The following is a 25135-nucleotide window of genomic DNA, read 5'->3' as shown; positions in this document are numbered from 1 at the left end:
AAAGACAAAAGCTTTTATTTCAGAGCTCGTGGGATAGTTTTAATCACTCTAATTGTTTTAATGTATTGAGAAGTAAATGGTACATTTCCATTTATCTAGGATGAGTGTGTTGGCGAGTGTACAAAGTGAGGATGGCTGACGCGTCAGCGCAGCATAAGATGCACTGCGCAACCGCATTGGCTTCCCTTACGATATGTGCTGCCTGGCCACCGCCTTCCATCCATCCGAGCTGCCACCCCTTCGCCTTCTTCCCAGTCCTCCCTACCCCTCAGCATCCCAACCGTGCTACCCACCCCTCAGCCTCCGATGCTGCATGAAGGATTTCCCCCTCTTCCCGCGGGATACTCATGATAAATGGACTGAGACGCTCGCTCTAAATTGATGCGCTAATGACATTTTATTTAGTCTTCAAATATGAATCATGCGTCTGATATTCCATCTGTGTCTGCTCGCTAGCATATTTATTTCCTTGCCATCTTACATCGCCTCAACCTCAACGTGTAAGTATAATGTTAATCTTGCGTAACTTTATTATTTACATAATGCAGCGTATTTTTTCGATATTTGCTATATGTTACGTTGGTATTATTGCAAGGTGTTTTTCCAACGCCTTCTGTTGCGGTAGGAAATCCAAGCTAAATACGCAGGTTCTCTGTAGGCTTTGATTGAGCCGCCTCCATTACTTAACTGTGTTTACGGCAGTTCATACGTGTCAATTTATGCAGAGGGGGGTAAAAGGTTTTTGAAGGCCTCTGTAAGTGTTGACAGCCCCATTAGTATGATGGTGCTCTACGGGAACATGTTAAGGATTTAGTGAGGCGCCGAATCTTAATTCGATTACCATGACAATAGATTATTATTAGCAGTCTAAAGCTTTTACAATTCAGATATCATATATCCAGAAAAGCAGCTGATAAAGTTGAGGGAAAAAAATTGATATGGGTATGTTTTGCCAATAAGTGTCTCTCTTATGTCTCTTCTGCCATTACATGTATCATATCTCACCCTCTCACCCACTGCCTTGAATGTGTGATCAGATTTCAGTGTTTTATTTGGTTATCATCCGTAATGCCTCCATTCAATACCCTGCGATCTGCATAAGGGAGATCTGTGCGCAGCTTCTCTGCAGCATCACAGGACTGCGACTGCTGACACACGTTCATATATAATTGACGGGATCCCTTTCCGAGATGGAGACTGTAAAGCAGTAAACAATTTCCTCCTTTCCTGCAGTTTCCAGCTCCATACAGAATGAGGATCTCAGGGATCAGCAGGTGTCTGAGACCCCGCGAGAAGCGACAGCAGCAGCACCGGTCAATTCCACGGGTAGAATAAATGGAGAGTACGAGGTCACCGTCACATATCCCTTCCGGCTCATCTACTACTTGAATGAGGAGTCGGAGAGCACGTATCATGACTTGGACACTCGGGCGAGGAGCCAGGCCAGTGTTGGACAGGTGAGATATAGGCTGTCATGCAGTATAAAGATCCCCAGCACTGCATATTTTAGCCCCCACCAAATTCAGGTCTTCAGGAACCTGATTTCTTTCAAACTACTAGGAGCTGCTGGGAATGGTGCAGTATGTGCAGTATTCTCAGAGCTGATCAAGGTTCACCGGCCGTCCCTTACAAATCTAACGCACTTTTCGCATAAGAAGCAGTTTTCACTCCCCCCCCACTCTCTGTACTGAACAGACATTGTAGGATTGCATTGTGCACACACTTTCACTTTACTTTTGCCAGTGCCTTATTTTTGCTGTAAAACAGCCAGCTGTGAGATTTATGTTGCTCTAGAGCGGATGTTTTATCTATCTGCACTCACAGAGATTTGCTTGTTGAGAATATGATTTAATGTGTCTGCAGAAATTAAAATTTTCACAAAAAGATTTTTTGAGTAATATTTGCAGGCTTTGCTGGCAGGTTTGATGTAGTAACATATGTTTGTTTTGTGAAGTGTTAATGAGCCCCTGTTTATCTCCCTGACCACAGGATGTCCACCTGGCCCAAGCAAGTTTCCAGCTGGACGCCTTTGGCACAACATTCACTTTGGACCTTACATTGAACAAGTAAGTGTGTGTGTCTGAGTAGCAAAAGACAGATTTGGTTTCAAAAACAAAGAATTGCTCTGTTGTTTAGTTGTGCATTGTTCAAATATCACATTTCTAAAATATATATTTTCCCTCCTTTTGCATAATGCATGGTGATTTCTAATCTCGCTAAATTTAATTGTGTTTATCGCACAAATTCAGTTTTTCAGTCATCTTCTCCCTGTTTGTCTATTGTCTGTCAGCACCTTTACATTAAAGGTATTTGCTAAGAAAGAAAGACACTTTGGTTTAAATATCATCCGAACAGTCAGTGTGAATGCTACATTAATTCCTAATGTTAACCTATGGCATCCCAGTTAACAGGGAACATTCTCAAGTTATCCACAGACATTCTTCCATTAACATTAATAGAATGTTTGTTCAGAGTTACCTGATCTTTAATAATTTTCTCAAAACATTAGCACTATAACATTATTTATTCACAGCTAATGGAATATTTTTCGAAAACATTTTAATTGGTTGTTCGTCTAACTTTTTTAAATGTTACAATTGTCTAGTTTCCAATGGTTCAGAGAACATTCAACAGTAAGTTTCCCAGAATGTTAGCAAAATGATCAAATGAAAAAAAATTCACTTCAAGCGATACGCCACCCCAAAATGAACATTTTGTCATTAATCAAAACCAAACCCGTAAGAGCTTTGTTTGTCTTTTGAACACAGTTTAAGATATTTTGGATGAAATCCGGGAGGCTTGAGACTGTCCCATAGACTGCCAAGTTAAGTTACAATGTCAAGGTCCAGAAAAGTATGAAATGCATCGCCAGTATAGTCCATCTGCCTTCAGTGGCTCAACCGTAACGTTATGAAGCGATTCCTTTGTCGACAGTCTCCCCTGTGTCTCTCCACATCACTCAAACTGCCTATGCTCTTCTGAGTATACCGCACCACAAACATGTGCTGTTTCTGTCTGTATTTAGCTTTGATTTGAAAGAAAACAGCACATCCTTGTGGCACGGCAGTTTGAGTTTACTAAGCTTTTACGGGTTTGAAACGACATGGGGGTAAGTGATTAACGACATAATTTTAATTTCAGGGTGGAGTATCTCTTTAATGGTTTCTTTAACATTCACATAACCAAAGTAAATTAATAAAAAATTAAACATTTAAAAACCTGTATGTTTTGAACATACAGGGATATATTTTCATAACCTAATGGTAACATTATAGCAAAACTTTCTTGGAACATATTTTTGAAAGCTGGGATGTGAGGTGCTAGTTGTTTTGTGTGATATCCCTGTTCATTTATGTAGTAAATGCTTTTATCCAAAGGGAATTCAAATGAGAAACATCACAAGCAATATGCCATGTTGCCAACAATATTCTTATCAGGTTTAGTAGAAAGCTTGATTAGGAAATAAGCAAGAGCAAAGGTAAAATGCTGACAAGAAGATAAAGTATTTTTTAATTTTTATTTTTTGTAGTAAGTGCTTTGCTTGTGCTTAAATGCTTGTGGAAGAGGTGTGTCTTCAGCTGCTCTTTGAAAATTGTGATAGTCACAGAAGATGGGGTGCAAGTTATCAGCTCATAGTAAAATAAGTCTTATTTGTTTCCGCACAGCTAAAATTAGAATGCTGCACAATATCTGGTGTTATCTGCTCTTTTCAAAATGTAGAAGCATGAATCAACCACACTATTTGATCACAATTCATCAGTAGTTGCCAAACATTTTGGCTTCCACATCATAATAACCAGAAATATCCAATACCAGAGGTCACAGTTTAAAGTGAGTTTTAAAGGATGAAAAATGTAAATTCTGTCATCGTTCACTCCCCCTTATATTGATCCAAATATGTATGACTATTTTTCTCCTCTGGAACACAAAATAATTGTCACTTATTTAACTAAAGTCATAAATAAGAATAATTATTGCTGCCCACATTCTTTTCAAGAGATTTAAAGTGTCCATTTTTGCAAGCTAAGATACATTTAGGTTGATTAATTGTCAGCTTGTGACAGTTCTAAAAATAGGATCTGTTCCAGGAACAGAAATGTTTGTGTTCGTGGGATTAAAGGACTTTTCTGTTTTCCTCATACACACACACGCACGCAAAAAGAATGTTTTGGGACATTTAATGGTGAATTCAGCAATTTATTCTGTTGTATATATATTTCTCATACAGCACTCAATTTGCTATTCAAATACATATTTAATGCATTTGTATGTATATTTACTATGCCTCAATAAACCTGTGTGGCAGAATTATTAAGATGTGATTCAGCTTCTGTTCCAGTAACAGCCTGGAGGTCTCAATGCTACAGGTGCATCTCAAGTAAATTAGAATGTTGTGGAAAGTCCATCTATTTCAGTAATTCAACTCAAATTGTGAAACTCGTGTATTAAATAAATTCAGTGCACACAGACTGAAGTAGTTTAAGTCTTTGGTTCTTTTAATTGTGATGCTTTTGGCTCACATTTAACAAAAACCCACCAAATCTCAACAAATTAGAATATGGTGACATGCCAATCAGCTAATCAACTCAAAACATCTGCAAAAGTTTCCTGAGCCTTCAAAATGGTCTCTCAGTTTGGTTCACTAGGCTACACAATCATGGGGAAGACTGATCTGACAGTTGTTCAGACAATCATGGAAACAAAAGGGTAAAGCCACAAACATTCATTGCCAAAGAAGCTGGCTGTTCACAGAGTGCTGTATCCAAGCATGCTAACAGAAAGTTGAGTGGAAGGAAAAAGTGTCGAAGAAAAAGATGCACGACCAACTGAGAGAACCGCAGGCTTATGAGGATTTTCAAGCAAAATTGATTCAAGAATTTGAGGGAACTTCACAAGGAATGGACTGAGGCTGGGGTCAAAGCATCAAGAGCCACCACAAACAGATGTTTCAAGGAATTTGCTGAACCACAGACAATGTCAGTGGCATCTTACCTGGGCTAAGGAGAAGAAGAACTGGACTGTTGCCCAGTGGTCCAGAGTCCTCTTTTCAGATGAGAACAAGTTTTGTATTTAATTTGGAAACCAAGGTCCTAGAGTCTGGAGGAAGGGTGGAGAAGCTCATAGCCCAAGTTGCTTGAAATCCAATGTTAAGTTTCCACAGTCTGTGATGATTTGGGGTGCAATGTCATCTGCTGGTGTTGGTCCATTGTGTTTTTTGAAAACCAAAGTCACTGCACCCATTTACCAAGAAATTTTGGAACACTTCATGCTTCCTTCTGCTGAACAGCTTTTTGAAGATGCTGATTTTATTTTCAAGCAGGATTTGGCACTTGTCCACACTGCCAAAATCACCAAAAGTTGGTTAAATGGCCATGGTGTTGGTGTACTTGACTGGCCAGCAATCTCACCAGACCTGAACCCCATAGAGAATCAATAGGGTATTGTCAAGAGGAAAATGAAAAACAAAAGACCAAAAGATGCAGATGAGCTGAAGGCTAGTGTCAAAACAACCTGGGCTTCCATACCATCTCAGCAGTGCCACAAACTGATCTCCTCCATGCCTCGCCCGATTGAGGCAGTAATTAAAGCAAAAGGAGCCCCTACCAAGTATTGAGTACATGTACAGTAAATGAACATACTTTCCAGAAGGCCAACAGTTCACAAAAAAATGTTTTTTATTGGTCTTATGAAGTTCTCTAATTTGTTGAGATCATGAATTAGTGGGTTTTTGTTAAATGTGAGACAAAATCATCACAATAAAAAAGAACCAAAGACTTAAACTATTTTAGTCTATGTGCATTAAATTTATTTAATACACAAGTTTCACAATTTGAGTTGAATTACTGAAATAAATGAACTTTTATAAGACATTCTAATTAATTGAGATGCACATGTAGAACTGCAGATACAGAAGACAGTGTTCTCCTCTGTGCATGCTTATTAAGCACACAGGTGCATGGGATCTGGGGCTCTAGCTTTATTGTCGAGTTGTTGGATAATTAATGCAAGATTGCCCCTTTGAATTCTCTCTCTCACTTTGATTTTAGTGATCTGCTCTCTTCAGATTATATGGAAATCCACTATGACAAAGATAAGCCAGTTCTCTCCAGGGTAAGACAGAAAGAGCAGCACACCAATATCAAACAGATCAAATAACTACTACATAGCAGTGATGAATGTGCGTTTGTTTAGGGCGGGGAACACTGCTACTACCACGGCCACGTGAGAGGAAAAGAAGACTCCCGTGTAGCTTTGTCCACCTGCAACGGGCTTCAGTAAGAAACCTTGTTTTATTTGTATGTGTGTGAGTGAGATGAAGAGAGCGGAGGAGAGAAAATCTGACCTGGAGACCTACTGTGAGTCCAGATGGCAGTTGGTACACATGAAAAGATTTGAATGTCACCATGTTAGCATGTGCTTCAGTGTCACAGAGAGTAGACAAGGGAAAGAGCAGAGTGGAAAAGCACAGTTGTGGTTTTCGTGTTGTCACTTGGTGAGTGATTTGACTCATTGTCGTTTTATCTGTCCTTCTTACTGTATCCTTTTTCTGATTGACTTCCCAACCCCTTTCTTATGCTTCACTCTTCCAGTGGTATGTTTGATGATGGTGACTTTGTCTATCTCATCGAGCCTCTGAAACAGAAGCACACCGTGGTAAGATCACATCATTATAGCTTATCCTATTTGATTTCATTACTCACACAGCTCGTCTACAATTGTCACCACGTCTGTACCTTTTAGGAAACAGACGCACGACCCCATACTTTGCGTAGAACATCATCGCTCCATGTGACCTCTGTCCCAGGTGACTGGGGTAAGTGTGCCAAGGTCATGATAACACATATATTATATCCACACCCTCATCTCCATGGTTACCCTCACGTCTGTTTCTCTCTGCTGCTGATGACCCAGTTGAGGAAAAAGAAGAGGAGAAGGGTATTTTTGCTGGCATGCCTTGGCTAAAGCGAAGGAGGAAAAGAGCTGTAAGAAATAACTCTCAACCTTTTCCACATGCTTCACTGTTTCAGTTGAAACCACTATATGCTACCTCATACTCAAATGTAATGCTCTCTGAATATATCATTTTGATTGTATTATTTTCTAAGATGCCACGTAACATTTTTGAGGAAATGAAGTATCTGGAAATAATGATTGTCGCTGACCACAACACGGTGCGTTTATCCATTAACACATTAACACAATAACACATTACAAGCATCCTGTATAAATTATCCTAGTCTGAAAATATATTTGAATCCTTATATATATATATATATGTTTTTGAATCAAAGCACTGAAATTGTTGTAAGTGAATTGTTGAAATTATCTACTAGATGGCAGTGAATAACACATTTACCCTTATTTTTTTTACATACTGCAGAACCAAAAATGTTCTGAATACACCTTGAAACTTACTTCCTTTTTTTCATCTCATGTTTTTTGCAGTTTAAAAGGCATAAGAGTAAAAAGCATACCCGGAATTTTGCCAAATCAGTGGTCAACTTTGTAGATGCTGTATGTTCACATATTAATTGCTTCTAAAATATTTCCTTAATAGTCACCCAATTTATAATCTCAATCTAAAATTCAAATGATATTCTCTTTAGATTTTTAAGGAGCAGCTGAATACGCGTGTGGTATTGGTTGCTGTTGAGATTTGGACCGACAGGGACCGGATTCCGCTGAACGTGAAACCATTGGAAATGCTAAGAGACTTCTCAAAGTACAGACAACAGAACATTAACATCAACGCTGATGCCGTGCACCTCTTCACGTGAGTTGTATTCTCTTGAATGAATGCGCTGTGGTAGCCTGGAGGTCAAGGATGTTGGTCAATAACAGAGAGAATTTGGTTCAGTTGTGGGCGTAAAAGAGTAACTGAGAAAATGTAGAATTCTGAGTTTGTGTTGGTCATTCTCGGGAAATGTGTGTGTTAATATAATGCTGGACTTATGTCACAATACTTAATTTAACACTGGTAAGTGTATAATGCAAAATATAATGCATCTTTAAAAAATAAAGCATTAATTTTTTATATATATAACTGGAATATCCAGTTCCAAATGCACTGTGATAATATAGCACATTAATGTTATGCTAATATAGCACATTAATGTTAAGCTTACAGTTAGTAATAATACAAAATAAATAAAAAGCTGAACATTTATGGCACAAATGACACATTTCCCAACTGAATACCATTGTTTGGTAATACAGTTACAGCAAAAGGGAACTTGTGACAATGATAAAGACCTCTTTCTGCTTGCAGTAATGTGACGTTTCATTACGGTCGGAGTGGTGTGGCATATATTGGTGGTGTGTGTTCCAAAGGAAGAGGAATTGGTGTTAATGAGGTAAGGTTGACACACGTAGTATTCTGAGTAGACAGACTGGGCAATTTACTGTAAAACCTTACCTTAGAGCCATAATAAATGTCAAATGAAGTATCATCTTACCTAGGCTGTCATACACTGCTGTTTCTGTTTCTCTCTTTCAGTTTGGCAGCACATGGACAATGGCTGCCTCTCTCTCTCAGAGCTTAGCACAGAATCTGGGCATCCAGTGGGATCCTGTGATCAGGAGGAGTAAGTTTGTTTCACCTTCTGCTGTCAAACTACTGGATTTCTTACTTGTTTACTGCAAGAGTTTAGGATTAAAAGTCAACTCAAAGGCTTTCTCACTCACTCTTGTGTTCTCTCAGAGGAGTGTGGCTGCATGGATTCATGGGTGGGATGTATAATGGAAGACACTGGGTATCGTTAAACACACACATTATTTTATAGTCTCTCCTGACTACTTGCCAGGCATTTAAGCTCCTGGTTTCCTGTCATATTTCTTGATTTGCATTGGTTTATTTTTCTCTGTTCCCCTCCGTAGAGTGCAACACCCACGCAGGTTTTCCAAATGCAGCATCTCTGACTACAGGAACTTTCTTCTGAGAGGAGGTGCTTCATGTCTGTTTAACAAGCCAAACAAGGTGGGCTTGAAGAATAGTGTGGACAACACAAAAAACTGCATTTTTCATTTTTAAAAAGAAAATTTGCTGAAAATGTACTAACCCTTAAGCCACCCAAGATGTAGATATTGATTGATGTGTATTCATTGTAACAGATTTTTTTGCAGTACATCACTTTCTCACCAACAGTTCCTCTGCAGTGAATGGGTGCCGTCAGAGTGATAGTCCAAACAGCTGATAAAAAACATCACAATAATCTACAAGTAAATCATACGACTTCAGTCGATGAATTAACTTCTTGTGAAGCAAAACGTTGCATGTTGGTAGTAAAGAAATCTATCATTCAGATATTTTTAACTTCAAACAAGTCCTCTATCCATAATAATGCTTTCGCCAGTGAAAAAGTAATCTTGTCTGAATCAGGAGAGAAATATGAACAGATCAAGCACTGTTTACTAGCAAAAGCATTCCAGAACAGTTCCAAATGAAAATGTCAGTGGATTTTAATGTGAGATGACAACAGGGGATGGACATTTGTACTGGAGGAAGCATTGTTATGGATTATAGACGGCCAGAAGTGATGGTTTAAAGTTAAAATGGCTTAGTGATTAAGTTGTTTCTTGCAAAAATACAGATGTTCACTTCACAAGATGTTTATTGATAGACTGGAGCCATGTCAATTACTTGTGGATTATTGTGATGTTTTTATCAGCTGTTTTGTCACTCGTTCTGACGGCACCCATTCACTGCAGAGAATCCACTGGTGGGAAAATGATGTAATGCCAAAGTTCTCCAAATCTGTCTTGATAAACAATCTCATCTACATCTTGGGTGGCCTGAGGGTAAGTAGATGTTCACCCATTTTTGGGTGAAATATTTCTTTAAGATACAACACTGGGTGTAACCTCTGGCCTAAATGTTATTCTCTTACAAATCCTGCTCTCTTGGTGTGCAATTATTTTTATTAATGTATGCTAGATTTTTGTTCTAAATTTGGATCTTGCACTCCAACTAATCTATTTTTGGATCTACTTGCCTTTCTTTTTGTTCCGTTCATGTACCCGCAAGCCACAAAAAAACAGGGGTCTTCAACATAAAGCTGAAATTAAAACGTTGAAGCAGGTTTGATGTCAGTGACATCAAATGTTATTGGTTCTGGCGTGTATTGTGATGGATTGTCATCAAACGAATATCAAGTACTTGTCTTACAATCATCATTTTTCAGACATGATGTTGGATAAACTTTGTGTTGGCAGCTCTTTGAGGCTACAGAATGTGGAAATGGTTACGTGGAAGTGGGAGAGGAGTGTGACTGTGGGGCTCGAATGGTAAGCATTCTGTAAATCATACTTCCATTCAGACAGTAGCAAAACATAATATTTTACTAACTGTTTGTTCGTCTGTATCCACATATTTGATCTGCTTATGCAGGAGTGCTATAAAGACTGCTGTAAAAAATGTTCTTTGTCTAATGGAGCACACTGCAGTGACGGCCCCTGCTGCAACAACACATGCCTGGTAAGACACTTCGCTTTTGCCTCATTATTCATCATAACTTCCTCCATCTGCTGAGTGTCTTATAATGCACTGATCAGTTGTTTCTCTCAATTCCTGTCCATGCACCTTTTTCAGTTCTACCCACGGGGATACAGCTGTCGATATGCTGTAAATGATTGTGACATATCAGAGACTTGTTCAGGAGACTCGGGACAGGTCTTGCTCTATCTATTCTATTTTTTATTTTATTTTTTATAATAAAAATAGCATATATATATATATATATATATATATATATATATATATATATATATATATATATATATATATACACAGTACAGACCAAAAGTTTGGAAACATTACTATTTTTTATGTTTTTGAAAGAAGTTTCTTCTACTCATCAAACCTGCATTTATTTGATCAAGAATACAGAAAAAACTGTAATATTGTGAAATATTATTACAACTTAAAATAATAGTTTTCTAGTTGAATATACTTAAAAAAATAATTTATTCCTGTGATGCAAAGCACATGATCATTTAGAAATCATTCTAATATTCTGATTTATTATGAGTGTTGGAAACAGTTCTGCTGTCTAATATATTTGATGAATAAAAGATAAAAAAAAACTGCATTTATTCAAAAAAAAAAAAAATTCTAATAATATATTTTCTTTGCTATCACTTTTTATCAATTTAACACATCCTTGCTGAATAAAAGTATTGATTTAATTTAAAAAAAGAAAGAAAAAAAATTACTGACCCCAAATTACTGACCAGTAGTGTATATTGTTATTACAAAATATTTATATTTTAAAAACATAGCTTCTTTTTTTTTTTTTTTTTACTTTTTATTCATCAAAGTATCCTAAAAAAGTATCACATGTTCTGAAACACTGTTTCCAACTTTGATAATGAATAATCATATTAGAATGATTTCTAAAGGATCATGTGATAATGATCCTAAAAATTCAGCTTTGCATCACAGAAATAAATGATAATTTAAAGTATAATAAATTAAAAAACAATTATTTTAAATTCTAATAATATATCACAATATTACTGCTTTTTTTCTGTATTTTTGATCAAATAAATGCAGGCTTGATGAGCAGAAGAAACTTCTTTAAAAAACATTAAAAATAGTAATGTTTCCAAACTTTTGGTCTGTACTGTATGTATATATATATATATATATATATATATATATATATATATATATATAATATTTCAGTAAAAGCAAAATTTGAGTAATATTTCATCTTTTTTCAGTTTTCTATATATCCCATTAAATTGTAATGGTGCATATGCACATTTTCTGACATTCCCTTGAAAAAACAAACATTTACAAATTAAATTAACATGTTCTCATTTTTTTTCAGAGTTAATTCAATGAAATGTCCAGTATCTGTTTTTTCCTGTAAATAATGAATAATTGTAAATAATTGTAAATAATTTTTCCTGCTGCTGTTTTCTTACAATGGGCCACTAATTAATTTATACAGAAGATGCAACAGTTTCTACATGACAGTCACAGGGATGATGGTGTTTCACACAATACACCCCCAAGCTTCACTATCTGCCATAACAGAAGGCATGTTATTCACTTAATGACAGCCCGCCTGCAGTTTTAACACTTCGAAACAATTATGCAGGGCTGAAAAACTAACTTTGATAGTCCAATGGTCAGCTACTTCCCAGTGACTAAAGTAAATCTCAATAAATATCATACAGAAATAATAAAACTTAGACAAATTTTTGTATAATTGAATCAAAAATACTTTGTACATATCTTTGTTATTGTTATAGTGCCCCCCTAATCTCCATAAGCAAGATGGCTACTCTTGTCAGCTCAATCAGGTCAGATATTATCAGATAATATCTATATAAATCAATTTAAATACATTGCAGAACAACATTTAGATTAGTTTTGATTAAACCCTCTACATTTTGTTTGTTGCTATACCAGGGTCGCTGTTACAGTGGGGAATGTAAGGCCCGGGACAGCCAGTGCAAATACATCTGGGGTCCAAGTGAGTGACGCTGATGCCTTCAGAGTGCTTCAACTGTTCTTGCCAAAGACAGCACGTTAAAATAACTGCAATCCACCCGTTCTGTCTTTCAATAAGTGCTTGCTTGTGTTTCGTCTTTTCCTTTCTCTGTCTCATTCCCTTCATTCTTTTCTCCTGTTGCTTTCTGTTCATTTCTCTTCTCTCAGAGGCTGGAGGGTCAGAGAAGCACTGCTATGAGAAGTTAAATACAGAGGGGACAGAAAAAGGGAACTGTGGGAGAGATGGAGACAAATGGGTGCCCTGCGGCAAACAGTGAGTCAGTTCTCCCAATTATTTGGAGAGCAGGAATATGCGGCACCATGAAACATTAATATGGTACAAAACCAGGTCAAGTCTAGATGACGGCTCTTGTTCTGCTATATTCTCAGGCATGTGTTTTGCTATTAATGCATTTTTACTGTCTTCTTTACTGCCTGCCGAAAATGATGGAAAGCATTATAAACTTTGTGTCTCTTTAAGTTTTATGCAGGTACACCAGGTAATGTTAATGGCATTCTGTTACAGTAATGGTAGAATTAGGGCTTCTCAACTAAATATTAATTTATAAGTTGAATTCAATCACAGTGTCATTTGCAGACTTTGTATAGAGGAATTTAACTATCATCAATGCTTAACAAGTAAAATAAAATATCTTCCAAATAAAACACAAACATTAATGCCGAGACATTGAAAAGAGAAAAAACTATCTGCATGTTAAATGCACAGGATATTTTTTATTTACATTTTCAATTTAATTTAATGTACATTTTGTGTTAAGAAGTATAGATCTGTATCTGTTTTTTTGTGCAAATGAGATGCAATTGCTGGGTTGATCGAACGCATGACATTTTAATGGTTAATGGTCAAATTATACAATTATTTAGACATAGGGCTGCACAACTTGGCCCAAAAATTATTTTGTCATAAATTGTAGTTTTTTGACAGTGATATGACATTTAATCTCATGTGGGAAAAAAAATCACATTTATCCTGCTGAAACCAACTAGAACCTCCTTCAAGTTCTTCATTATAATAATATGAATTATTATATTTAAAAAAATGTATCATTTATTTTATTTTGTATTAAATTACTCACTTTCTAATGTTCCAACCCTCCAGCTTTTAACTTTCAAATCCTTATTTATTTTGAGGGAAAAGTGATGAAATTTTGCAACTTCTGTCCATAGAAATCTTGGAATTATGCAGATGTGTAAAAAATGTGCACATAGCGTTCCAAAAATGTGTATTCAAAATGTGTAAAGCACATCACATAGAGTTTAAGAAGCAGCATTTACAATGCCGCTCTTCACTCTGATACACAGCCTAACAGACTATACTTATTTTATAACATTTAATTTTGATTAATTGTGCAGTCTCATTTATTTTAATATTGATCAAACCTCCTGCAATTCTCTTATAGATTGTGAACTCCCAACTTTACTGTTACCAGTGGATGGCATGGGTATTTATTTGTGTTAAAAGCCTTGTTTTACTGGCATAGTGGACTCTTATGATGTGTTTAGCATAAGTTACTTGTAATATCAGCAACAACTTGATCCCTGTGGGTGTAAGGTAATGAGAACAAACAGTGAATGCTTGCCCTAGCATTAAATACTGTAAAATCTGTATGTGAATCCCACATGAAATTTGCAGAACAAAGGTTACTGTCTAGACATGATCACATAACCATCTCTAATACTTTCCAAATCCTGTGGATTTACAGTGATGTCTTCTGCGGTTACCTGCTGTGCACTAACATTGGGAGAATCCCAAGGATCGGGACCCTGAAAGGGGACGTCAGTCCCACCACCTTTAACCATCAGGGGCGACTGGTGGACTGCAGGTCTGTTCCTGGATCTCTGCAAATATTCATTATACTTTAACAAAACTCCTGAAATAACTTTTTTTTGTTGCTATTTTCTATTTCTCCCGCTTCTGTAGTGGGGGACACGTTCTGTTGGATGATGACACTGATCTAGGGTATGTCGAAGATGGTACGCCATGTGGTCCCTCTATGATGTGCCTTGAGCGGAAATGTCTATCCATCTCCTCCCTGAACCTCACAGCCTGTCCGTCTGGCCCGGCTGGCCGAGTCTGCTCTTCTCACGGCGTGAGTGATCACCATCTGACACTCTCTGCTGCTTAGATGAATCTCACACCGCAGTGAGCCTTGAAAATAATTCTGTTTGAATTCCAACCCATCAAAGCTAAAAAATTCACTTACAAATTTAATCCAGAATTTAAACGTCAGGGATTGAATTCAACCCATGCATTCATTTTATATGAAGAGGAATAACAATCTATTCCACAACTTCTGAAAATAACACATTGTCATGAATATCCAATATTTATAAGAAGGGGATTGATTTATTTTTATTTTTATTTTACTTAATCTGCTGTATGATACCACACATTGTTAGTCAATAAACTAGCCAATCAGGCACATTGTCTGCCTGTGGACCATTTTGTGTTTTGGAATTTGAAGACAGAGTTTTCAATTGAAAATGTTGAAAAACTAAGAAAATAATCGCATAAGGTTTTCAAACTTTTCAATGCCGAGACATCTCCCCTTGCGAGTAACCTCCTTCCTATAATATAGAGGCAGCTACACTACCATTCAAAAGTTTTTGGTCAGTAAAACATTTTTTTACAGAAATTAATACCGGTAATAATAATAATAAATTTTATTTAATGGCATCTTTCTTAACACACAAGGTCACCTTACAGCAAGCAAATTGAAAAAAAAAAAGAGTAACAAAAGACAAACAGATCCTGCCAGCATTACAAAATTCAACAGCACAACTGCATACATACATCATAAATACGGTAGAGGCTTAATAAGAGCAAGTCATAAAAAATCCTGTGAAAAGAGATGAGCCTTAAAATGAGATTTAAAAGTATTCAGTCTGTCACTGTTGCATATATTGGGAGGGAGGGAGTTCCATAGGTAAGGTTGTGGTCCCAGGGTGCTTAGGCATAGACGTGGTGACACGAGAAATCAAGAATGAAGATCTGAGAGTGCACAAAGGTGTATAGACCCCTTTTGCGCGGACGTCACAGGTACGTCACGGCGCTAGCTGGAGGCAAAACAAACGGAAAACTGGAGGCGGCTAATACAAACCAACACAGAACGGCTACTCAAGGAGCTTAAAATGTCGTCTTGTTGTGTTGTTGGTTGCCAGAATCGACGGAGAACATTTTATATGCATTGTTGTGATTAATTGTGACCGGAATTTAAGAACATGGTAAGAAAGAATAAATACAGAAAGTTTATAATTAATTTGCAGTCTTCAGAATTTTTTTTTCTAGAAAATATTTACATCTTAATGTAAATATTTATTATTAATTTACTGTAATGTCACTCTTTATTTAATCTAAGGATTTATACACCCTCAGTTTCTCTTTACTATACTCGCTCGGTATCTCTATCAGGTAAGTGTAGATGTCAGGCCACTCAATCGGAGGTAATCCTGTCAGATCGTATATCCAATGAGTGATTGTGTACGGGTCGACCAATCTGGTTCCATCCGTTAAAGTTAACTTTTTCAAATAATTATCGCGGTCCCGGACAGTGAGTGACCTTAAATATTCAGATAAAGCAGATATATTCAGATTTTCCCCAGCCATTGTTAAAAAAACAAGCTAAGAAAACTTGCTAGCTACCGTTTGTTCAAGTGTTGAGGGGAATCTTTCTGCCTCCAGCTAAGCCCCGCCCACACAAATACGTCACCTTGTTTACCAACTGTAAAAGGGTCTATAGATGTGGAGAAGGTCAGTAAAGTACGCTTGGGCAAGGTTGTGAAGCAAAATTTTAAAATCAATACTTCACTGGGAACCAATGTAGACGTTGGAGAACTGGAGAAATGTGCTCAATAGATGAAGTCCTAAAAAAAAAATTTCTGAACTAACTGGAGTTTATGAAGAAATTTTGAAGGAAGGCCAGTAAGGAGAGCATTACAATAATCGATACATGAGATGAAGTGACGTGTGGGCAAGTATGGTGACCCATACTGAGAATTTGTGCTCTGCATTTAACCCATCCTAGTGCACACACACACTGTGTACACATACCCAGAGCAGTGGTCAGCCATATTGCTATGGCACCCAGGTAGCAGTTGAGGGTTCAGTGCCTTACTCAAGGGTCTCACCTCAATAGTGATAATGGTGGTACATTCACTCCCCCACCAACAAATTCTGCTGGACCTGAGACTCAAACCCGCAACCTGCGGGTTACAAGTCCAACTCTATAACCATTAGGCCACGATTGCTAATGAGTTTATGAATAAGAACTGCAGTATTCATAGTGAGAGACAAAGGTGATTAATATTACGGAGGTGGAAATATGCAGTACGCATAATAGTATTAACATGAGCTTCAAAGGACATACTTCTAACCTGCTGAGAAGAACAAATTGCATTATGATCGATTATCCACAGAAAATCTAGATCTTGTACCAGTGAGTAAGACCTCAGTTTTATCACTGTTGAGTTTTAGAAAGTTGGCTGAAAGCCAGTCTTTAATTTCAGTTAAACATCAAAGAGATAGAGGGTTTGGAAGACAGGTTGAGCTGGGTGTCATTGACATAGCAGTGAAAATGGATACCATATTTCATGAAAATATGGCCAAGAGGGAGTAAATAGATGATGAATAACATTTGGCCCAAAACAGAACCCTGAGGGACACAAGTGATAACTGTAAATGGTCTTGATCAATTTTTTTATTTTAATTTGAACAAACTAAATGCAACCAGTGAGATATGACCTAAACCAGGACGTGGGGTGCCAGTTGATCCCTATAGAAACTAACCTGTCTAGGGGTATCAGAATCAGCAACTATTAATTTGTAATTTTAACAAGTGCAATCTCTGTACTATGGTGGGGACGAGAGCAAGATTGAAATTGCTCAAGCGATTAATTATTGGAGAGACGATCATAAACTTGAGTTGCAACACATTTTTCTAAGATTTAAGAAATAAATGGCAAATTAGAAATTGGACGGTAATTTTCTAAATATGATGAATCGGCCCTTAAGGGGTAGTAATAGTTTTAAGAGAGGAAGGTACAGAAACAAGTTCGGTAGAATACCTGTTAAATATTAAAGAGTCAGGTGGACGCAGAAAATTCTTCACTACATAAAAATATAGTTCTCTTCACTAGCTCCAATTATATTAGAATAACTGTCTGATTTAGCTTTGGACAATGCATCTTTATTATCTTAGATATGGTGAGCAAGCATTTCTTTATGTACAGTAAGACCGGATTTGGCATACAGACACTCTAGACTACAGCCTTTAGTTTTAAGTGGACACAAATCAGAGGTAAACCAGAGAAGAAAGAGCAAAAGAAACAACATTTTACAAAACATTTCTAAAAGATTTCCAATAAATGCGGTTCTTTTGAGCTTTCTATTCATCCTGTATAATTTTTAATCGAAATATCACAGTTTCCACAAATATATTAAGCAGCACAACTGCTTTCAACAGTAATAATAAATGTTTCTTGAGCACCAAATAAAGGAATAAATTATATTAAAAAAATTATTGTAAACTGTAATATTAATTCACAATATTGCTGTTTTTTACTTTATTTTGATAAAATAAATGCAGCCTCTGTGAGCATATATACATTTTCGACATTTAAAAAACTTACTAATACCAAACTTTGAACAATAGTGTGTATATAGACCCATTTTCATATAGTGTAAAAAAAATTGTGAGAATGACATTATAAAATATTATTAAACATTACTGTATTTATAAAACCTTAAGAAAAACATTTCAAATTCATTTCAAATTTAATTATAAAATGATTTTTAAAATGTAAAGATTCAGCAGATGTAAAAACTGTAAAATGAAACTGTAGAAATGCTTTTTTTTTTTTTTTGCACAAAACTTTGCATTTTTATTTCATTACTACTATTTAAAACTGGCTAATCTGTAAATATTAACCCTTTAACTTGACTTTGATACACATCATCAATGATACTGAGAATTATTTCCTACTGTTTATCATCTTTCAGGTGTGCAATAATGAAGCAACCTGCACCTGTGATGCTACGTGGGCAGGGACTGACTGCAGCATGCATGACCCCCCAAAAGAGCCACCCGTCATCGAGGACCCGGGTCCCAAGGGTTCGTGATCTCTCTTAGTTCTTTAAACATAAAAAAAACGTTTCCATATACATACACCGATCATACAGCCTAATCCTTAGATGCATACACACGTTAACTCCAGTCGACTGCAAAGCCACTTCCAAAGATCACTGCTTTTTGTAGGTGCCCATTTTGATATTGTGCCTTTCCCCACTCACAATACTTTTACAAACACTAGTACGTTTACATTTTTTTTTTAAATTTTTTATGGGGTCTTGAGTGACATTTTCTCTGTTGAATCACCCCTATTTCCTCTGCACAGTGAGCGTGGCCACAAACAGGCTGATAGGGGCAGTGGCAGGGACCATTCTGGCCCTGGGGGTGATTTTTGGAGGCACAGGGTGGGGAATAGAGTAAGCACCTCTTAACCCTTTAATGCCACTCCCCCAGCAAGAGGGAGATCCTGTGATCCCCTGTGTGTGCGCGTGTATGTGCGGTTGTGTATAAGTGTTCTCCCAGTGGCTTTGTCCGTTGTGTTGATTGTGATGGTGCCTTGTAATTTTTGTTGTGTAATTGGACTGATTGACTGGTATGTATCTTATTTTCTCTTCTCCCTTGGCTGCTATTATCATGGATATTTTTATTATGACCCTGTGTTAATGGAGTGTTGCGGTGCTTCCCTTTCTGGTCCATGTGGGGCATTAACACAGAACAAAAAATTCAAAGTGAGAACAGAGGATCAAGAGTGAAAAACAAGACGAGGAGGGCGGAAAAACATGAGATGACTTGGACTGACATTGACATAAGATGCCGTGGTGTCTTTTAACGGACAGAAAATCCCATCAGAACTGTTCCACTTTCTGAGCTGAGCTAAATATTCCACTCTAACTAGGTCCAACGTGTGCGTGAGTGGGTAAAAGTTCACCATGAGTGTGTTTGTGGGTTAATGTTTCTGTGTGTCTGTGTGCGCGCGCCTGTGTTTTCGTCAGTCGTATATTGGTAGCGTAGCTCAAAACACCTCAGTGCTTTAAGATCTTCCCTTTCAAACCAGCAGTTACTTGTGCGCTCCCCTGTGCCAAAATCTACAGCCCCTAAATTCTCCACACCCATGTCCAATAACATCCCACAAACACACACACACAAACACTATGTAATCAAGGGTAAATTGAGCGTAATCTACCCTACAGATTCCCATCCTGAGTAATCACATGACTGAAAGAGTGTATAGCATAAGTGAAGTCCAGCATTTGATGTGTAAACCCTGCATGCTGTGCAGGTGCCCCCTGCAGCTTACGTCATGTTTCTCTCCCATCATGCCCTTCTACAGGTCCTAGTGCCACCAACCTTATCATAGGCTCCATCGCAGGGGCCATCCTGATGGCAGCCATAGTGCTGGGGGGGACGGGATGGGGATTTAAGTAAGAGCTGCACCGCATGCTTCCTATTGCCTGCCAGCCTGGAACAGGCTCATTCACACTTAAACATACACACTCTCACACACACTTTTGCATACATGCACACAACAGTTACCACTACACACTCACATTCACACATACACAAGGGCCTGGGCTTCTGCTACAGACAACAGATATTAAAACTAGGTCATCATTTAAAGTGCCAAATTTTGAACTACATGCTACGATAGAATGTTAAGGGATGATGTGTAATTTGTCTTTTTTTTCTGTAACCATGTATGTAATTGTAAGTTGTTTAAATGTAACATTTTCTTAAATATGCTAATACGTTTTTTACAGGTGACAGCAGATCAAGAAAAGTTACCCACTAAAATGATCCGGCTACATCTTTCTACTAACCAAATTACAGTTTAAGTCTAGGTCTAGACATTTAACCCAGTAGGTTTAGAGCTCTGTAGACTGTAGCAGAACCTCGTGCAGACTGGCCCATCGCTTGACATGCATGCGAGCAAAATGATAAAATGGATACTGAGCAAGATGTGTAATGACAGTAATGAATTAATGACAATATCCAAGAGAAGACTGATGTGTAGCTTTTTTTGCTAACTACATGCTAATACTTAAAAACTTATAAAATTCAGTAATACCGTTTATGTAGTGAGGTGGGAACTGTTGGAGAAAGTAACATTGTATGCTTACTTAAAGCTACACTATGTAACTTTTTTTGTTGTTGTTTAAAGATAGCAAATTGATATAATAACAAGTGCAGCATGCATATTGTAAAGCGGTCAGGACACATTTCACGGGAAACTGCATAGTTCCGTCATTCGTCTTGTCATGCGCAAACCTTGTACCGAAAAGTGTTTGTAAGCAAATAATTTAAGTAACAGTGTTCGAACTAAATAACAGACCAACACTAGCTTGGCTTTTCAAAAATAGGTTTAGTTTGCGCATTTGCTGAACATGGACTAGGTTCACAATATTTATGTTGGTAACAATGCCACTCTCTAATCCACTTACTACTTAACTTACTATCCAGGTGTCCACTGTTTAACCTTAACTGATATGAATACCAATCAGTATGCCTAATGTCAGCATTACCAATCTTTTTTAATGTTATTTTAAAACAACTGTTTGCAAATAAGCTCATAAGAACCAAAGCACAATTTGCATAATCAGCAAAGCAATGTTTCTCCGCAAGTAACGTGTAATGCTTCAACCACTAAAGGGCCCCATGTTACATAATGTAGCTTTAAAGATTCCAGTAAATGTGTGCAACATGACAGATGCATTTGGTTCAAAATCTGAATGTAGATTAGTAACTTTTTCTCTTAGGACATTTAAAATCTTTCTAATGGCCAGCATAGACCCAGTTAGGAGCAAGTTCTTGGAAGCTAGCTGTGAGATCTGGAAATCATCCAAGAGGACTTAGCTCAACCGCAGCATGCTTGTTTGCACATAGCATCTTGACTGAGCCCATTTAGAGGTTGCATGCGGACTGGCACCAAGCCAGAGCTAAAGCGGAGTGCTATCAGAGCATCGCACAAAGGCTGGGCTCACCTCAAGTGAAGGGAGGGGAGGGGTGTTTGTTGTTTTCCTTGCTTTGAGAAGCGGGTTGGGTTGTTGGGGTGGGACGGGGTAGGGAGGGATGACGACTTTTTGACCCGCTCTCCTCGCCGTGATCTCTCTCTCAATCCCCCCTCCGTTGTCTGAAAGGGTGAGAGTTTGAGCGGAGAGGGGTGGAGGTTGTGTCGTAGGCAGCCTTTGTGCCATGGCTGGCTGCCACACCCTCTTATCTCCTGGAAGGCCCTGGGCCCCACTGAAAACCTAGAACAGAGCAAGAGCCCTCACCCCCCACCCGGACTCGCCCGCCACCGCTGCCTTTACTGCCTGCTTCACAGAGACCTGGTACAGACACACGCGCTGCACTGCACCTGCATGTTACCCCAGTCACCCCCCTACACTGCGATAGTGGCGTCTCCTTTCTAATCTCTCTATGGACAGGTGCATGTTAAACTGCTGGGATGCCCCACATCAAGCCACGCTACGGGGAGGATGTGTCAAACCCCTGTTGTTGTTGGTGTTGTTGCAGTTCTTGTTGCCTTTCTTGTTGTTCCTGGTGGTATCGTGGTAGTTCATGTTGTGGGTGTGACGTCCTTTTCTGACCCTTGATGTTGTACACTCTTCTTGCTGTTTTCTATGTCTGTGTTCGTGTTTTCTCCCAGGAGGTAATGTTCTTTTTCCACATCCCTTGTTGTCTTTCTAACACATACTCACCCTGCAGTCAGCGGAGGGACACTCTGTGTCTCTCCTTGCTGCTGTGAAGAACCGCCATTTTTACCCGCCGCAACCCGACGGCATTAGGAGTCAAAACTACATGTTATGAGTAGCTTTTGGTAAATAATTTGAATTGATTAAGAAGCTGATGAAACGACTACCATGTGGTTGCTGCGGGTTAAGGCGGTAAGATGAGCAGCAAATTGTATGTTGATGTCTCTGGCATTGCCTGCACTAACCCCCCTCTCGTTTTTTTTGTCATGTTTGTCCTCATCACCAAGAAATGTCAAGAAAAGACGATATGACCCTAATGCCAGTGCCATCTAAAGGCTAAGAGAACTGCATCCTTGCCTAATGTGCCCCTGGGTTCCGACAGAACCAGCTGGACTGTACCTTCTCCTGCTGTTGACGCTGCTGCCGACGGCGTTGGCGTTACTTGAATAAAAAAGGACAGCAAGCAAGAGAAGAAAGAACATTTTGGTCGAACATTTTTCATCCAAAGTCATGTAGAACTTCTCTAGAGCTGTTCCTTTGCCCTCTGCCCCTGAGCATCCACACTGAACTGTTTAGCAACCCTGAAAACTGGTAGTGGATGGTACCACTCATCAGGCCATGACTTCCTGTTTACATGCCCCCAAACTACGGTTCTGACCCAGGCATGACCAGCTTCAGCTGTGGACCTCGCATGGCAGAGGATGGACACCAATTCAAGACTATTGTTCATTTTAAAAAAGAATGATTTGAAGTGTGAGTAGGCTGGTAACATATCCATGTGTTTTTCAAAAGGCTAAATGACCACACCCCTATGAGCGTGACCCATATCGGACAAACATTTCAAGACATAATTATAATTTTTTTTGTTATTCCAGCATGTTATATTGCAGGCATTTTCTGTAGTATTAATGAAACAAAGAAACCCAAACAAAAAAAGTACAAAAAAATGATTTTTGGCCGGCAGCGTATAGTGCTGCATGATGAAATCACCACTGATATATATGCCTGATGACATCAATTACTGTTCCACTTAAAAAAAAAATAATAAAATGAAAAAAAAATAACCAACAACAATTAAACTGTCTGGGCCCTGTAGGTCTGCCATGACCTGAATGCCATCACTGGCCAATCAGAGAGCTGCATGATGTAACTGCGCTGGGGGCGGAGTCCACACAGCCTGCTGCGCTTTTCAAAGTATCTGCATGTCAAAGGAAAAACCCTTAACATTTACTTACTATGCAAAAGGGAAACACTGCACAAACATTGGTTTGGTAAAGAATTCTCAACTGAGTCTAAAAATAGCGGATTATTAAAAAGGCAGTCTTTTATATGCTCGACCATCTATGTTTGACATTATAATAAGCTTCTGATTACTTAAAATGAATGTTTCTATGAAAATCTCAGCTTCTGAAAATGTCATTGTCATCTGTGTGGGACAGCATAATTGAGGCACTTGTGATATTGATTGATATAATTAATATGGGCTGTTTAAGTAGAGGGAGCTCTGGTTTGGGCTAAGTCACTGGAATAAGAGCAGAGAGAGAGGGTGTTTTTCTATACCATCATTGATCTACACCATCAGGTTTTTGAACTCATCTTCTAAACCCTGATCCCTTTTACAGCTATCTCATGTTCCCATGGAAACATTGTCAAAAGAACACTTAATTATAATAAAGAACTTATCAAAAACTTTCCTCTTTGAGATCTTTTGTTGTAGTTGTTGTTGTTCTTAATCCTCTCAATCCATAAATTTAAATGAAAAAGAACAGACACCAAACACCTTATCATTTCAGAAGGCTTTCATTTTGTGTCCTTTTTATTGGTAGACTTTGCATTCTGAAATTAAAACACACTCCATATGAATATTTTGCAGAACCCATAACAAAATTTCTGTGCACTGGATACAAAATATTAAAATGATTAAAGGGTTGGTTCACTGTTTTTATCTAAGCTTGATGGTACATGTTAATGCCTCATTGTGTAAAAAAAAAAAAAAAAAAAAAAAAAAAATATATATATATATATATATATATATATATATATATATTATTTTTCACATAATTTACTTTTATTCCACACTGCTCTGTATCTTAATTATGCATAACTTTAAGGATTAGTGACTTACAGTTTGAGCGTGACTTACATTGCATTCAGTCTAACAATGCAATGCTCTACCACTTGAGCTACAGGAACCAACAAGACATATGAGTATTAAAAACCACTGCTTTAGAACACTGATTTTGAAACTTGTGGATCCATTAGAATCGTTAGCAGACAGAATTGTGTTTCATGTCTGAATAAATTTTTACATGCACCTCTAGTTTTCTCTACCTTTTCTCTAAAGCATGGCCTCTCCCCCTTTGTTGCCTTTTTTTGAGGGTGGGGTTTATCTGAGTTTGTTATGTCACAAACCCAGGAATGAACTTGTTGTAGTCCCTACCAGCTGTTTTTGTAGGCATTAAATTGCCAGAATATCCGTTGAACTTTCAGCTTCGTAACTTTGCAGATATTGTTTATCTTCAAACAGCAACATTACACACTAAGTAAAAAAAGTGAAATCACATTCAACCACCCCTTTAATATTATATTTATTAATTGTTCAACAGGCAAAATAAACATACGAGGCTGTCATTAAAAATGTATTCAGAATGTCTTATATTTAAAATAAATAAAAACATATAAATTCACCATAAAATCACATTAGAAATAAATGACATTACTTATTACTTTTTTTCTTGTTATTTCAGGGTTATAAATTATGTGTATTCTATATAATTTTGTTTTTGCAACTCTCAAAATACCTGCTTATCATCTGTTTGTCAAGAATATTCTAATTAAACTATGTATTTTTGCTATGT

At 37.7% G+C, this 25135-nt stretch overlaps 1 protein-coding gene across 6 annotated transcripts; it reads left to right on the top strand.

The window, feature by feature from the left end:
- Positions 1 to 180: 180 nt before the first annotated feature.
- LOC128015390 (disintegrin and metalloproteinase domain-containing protein 23) lies at positions 181 to 23966 on the top strand. 6 transcript variants are annotated; one of them, XR_008183883.1, is made up of 27 exons: positions 181 to 500; positions 1234 to 1457; positions 1990 to 2066; positions 6048 to 6111; positions 6193 to 6275; positions 6591 to 6654; positions 6742 to 6814; positions 6913 to 6983; positions 7107 to 7172; positions 7447 to 7515; positions 7608 to 7774; positions 8270 to 8354; positions 8498 to 8585; positions 8702 to 8753; positions 8878 to 8977; positions 10213 to 10284; positions 10388 to 10474; positions 10589 to 10669; positions 12259 to 12309; positions 12419 to 12482; positions 12668 to 12773; positions 14224 to 14343; positions 14442 to 14610; positions 18519 to 18630; positions 19919 to 20009; positions 21723 to 21914; positions 22565 to 23966. XR_008183883.1 is itself a non-coding variant. In XM_052599199.1 (26 exons), the coding sequence occupies exons 1-26, from the start codon at positions 422 to 424 to the stop codon at positions 22608 to 22610; spliced, it is 2361 nt and encodes a 786-aa protein (XP_052455159.1). In that variant the 5' UTR covers positions 181 to 421; the 3' UTR covers positions 22611 to 23966. The 6 variants fall into 6 exon arrangements, 5 of the variants coding, with proteins under 5 accessions (XP_052455159.1, XP_052455161.1, XP_052455160.1 ...); XM_052599199.1 differs by lacking the exon at positions 21723 to 21914; XM_052599201.1 differs by having other exon boundaries at positions 21723 to 23966.
- The last annotated feature ends 1169 nt before the right edge of the window (positions 23967 to 25135 follow it).

The sequence above is a fragment of the Carassius gibelio genome, chromosome A6 (assembly GCF_023724105.1).
Source record: "Carassius gibelio isolate Cgi1373 ecotype wild population from Czech Republic chromosome A6, carGib1.2-hapl.c, whole genome shotgun sequence".
Lineage (NCBI taxonomy): Eukaryota > Metazoa > Chordata > Actinopteri > Cypriniformes > Cyprinidae > Carassius > Carassius gibelio.
This window is presented reverse-complemented; position numbering and strand designations above follow the sequence as displayed.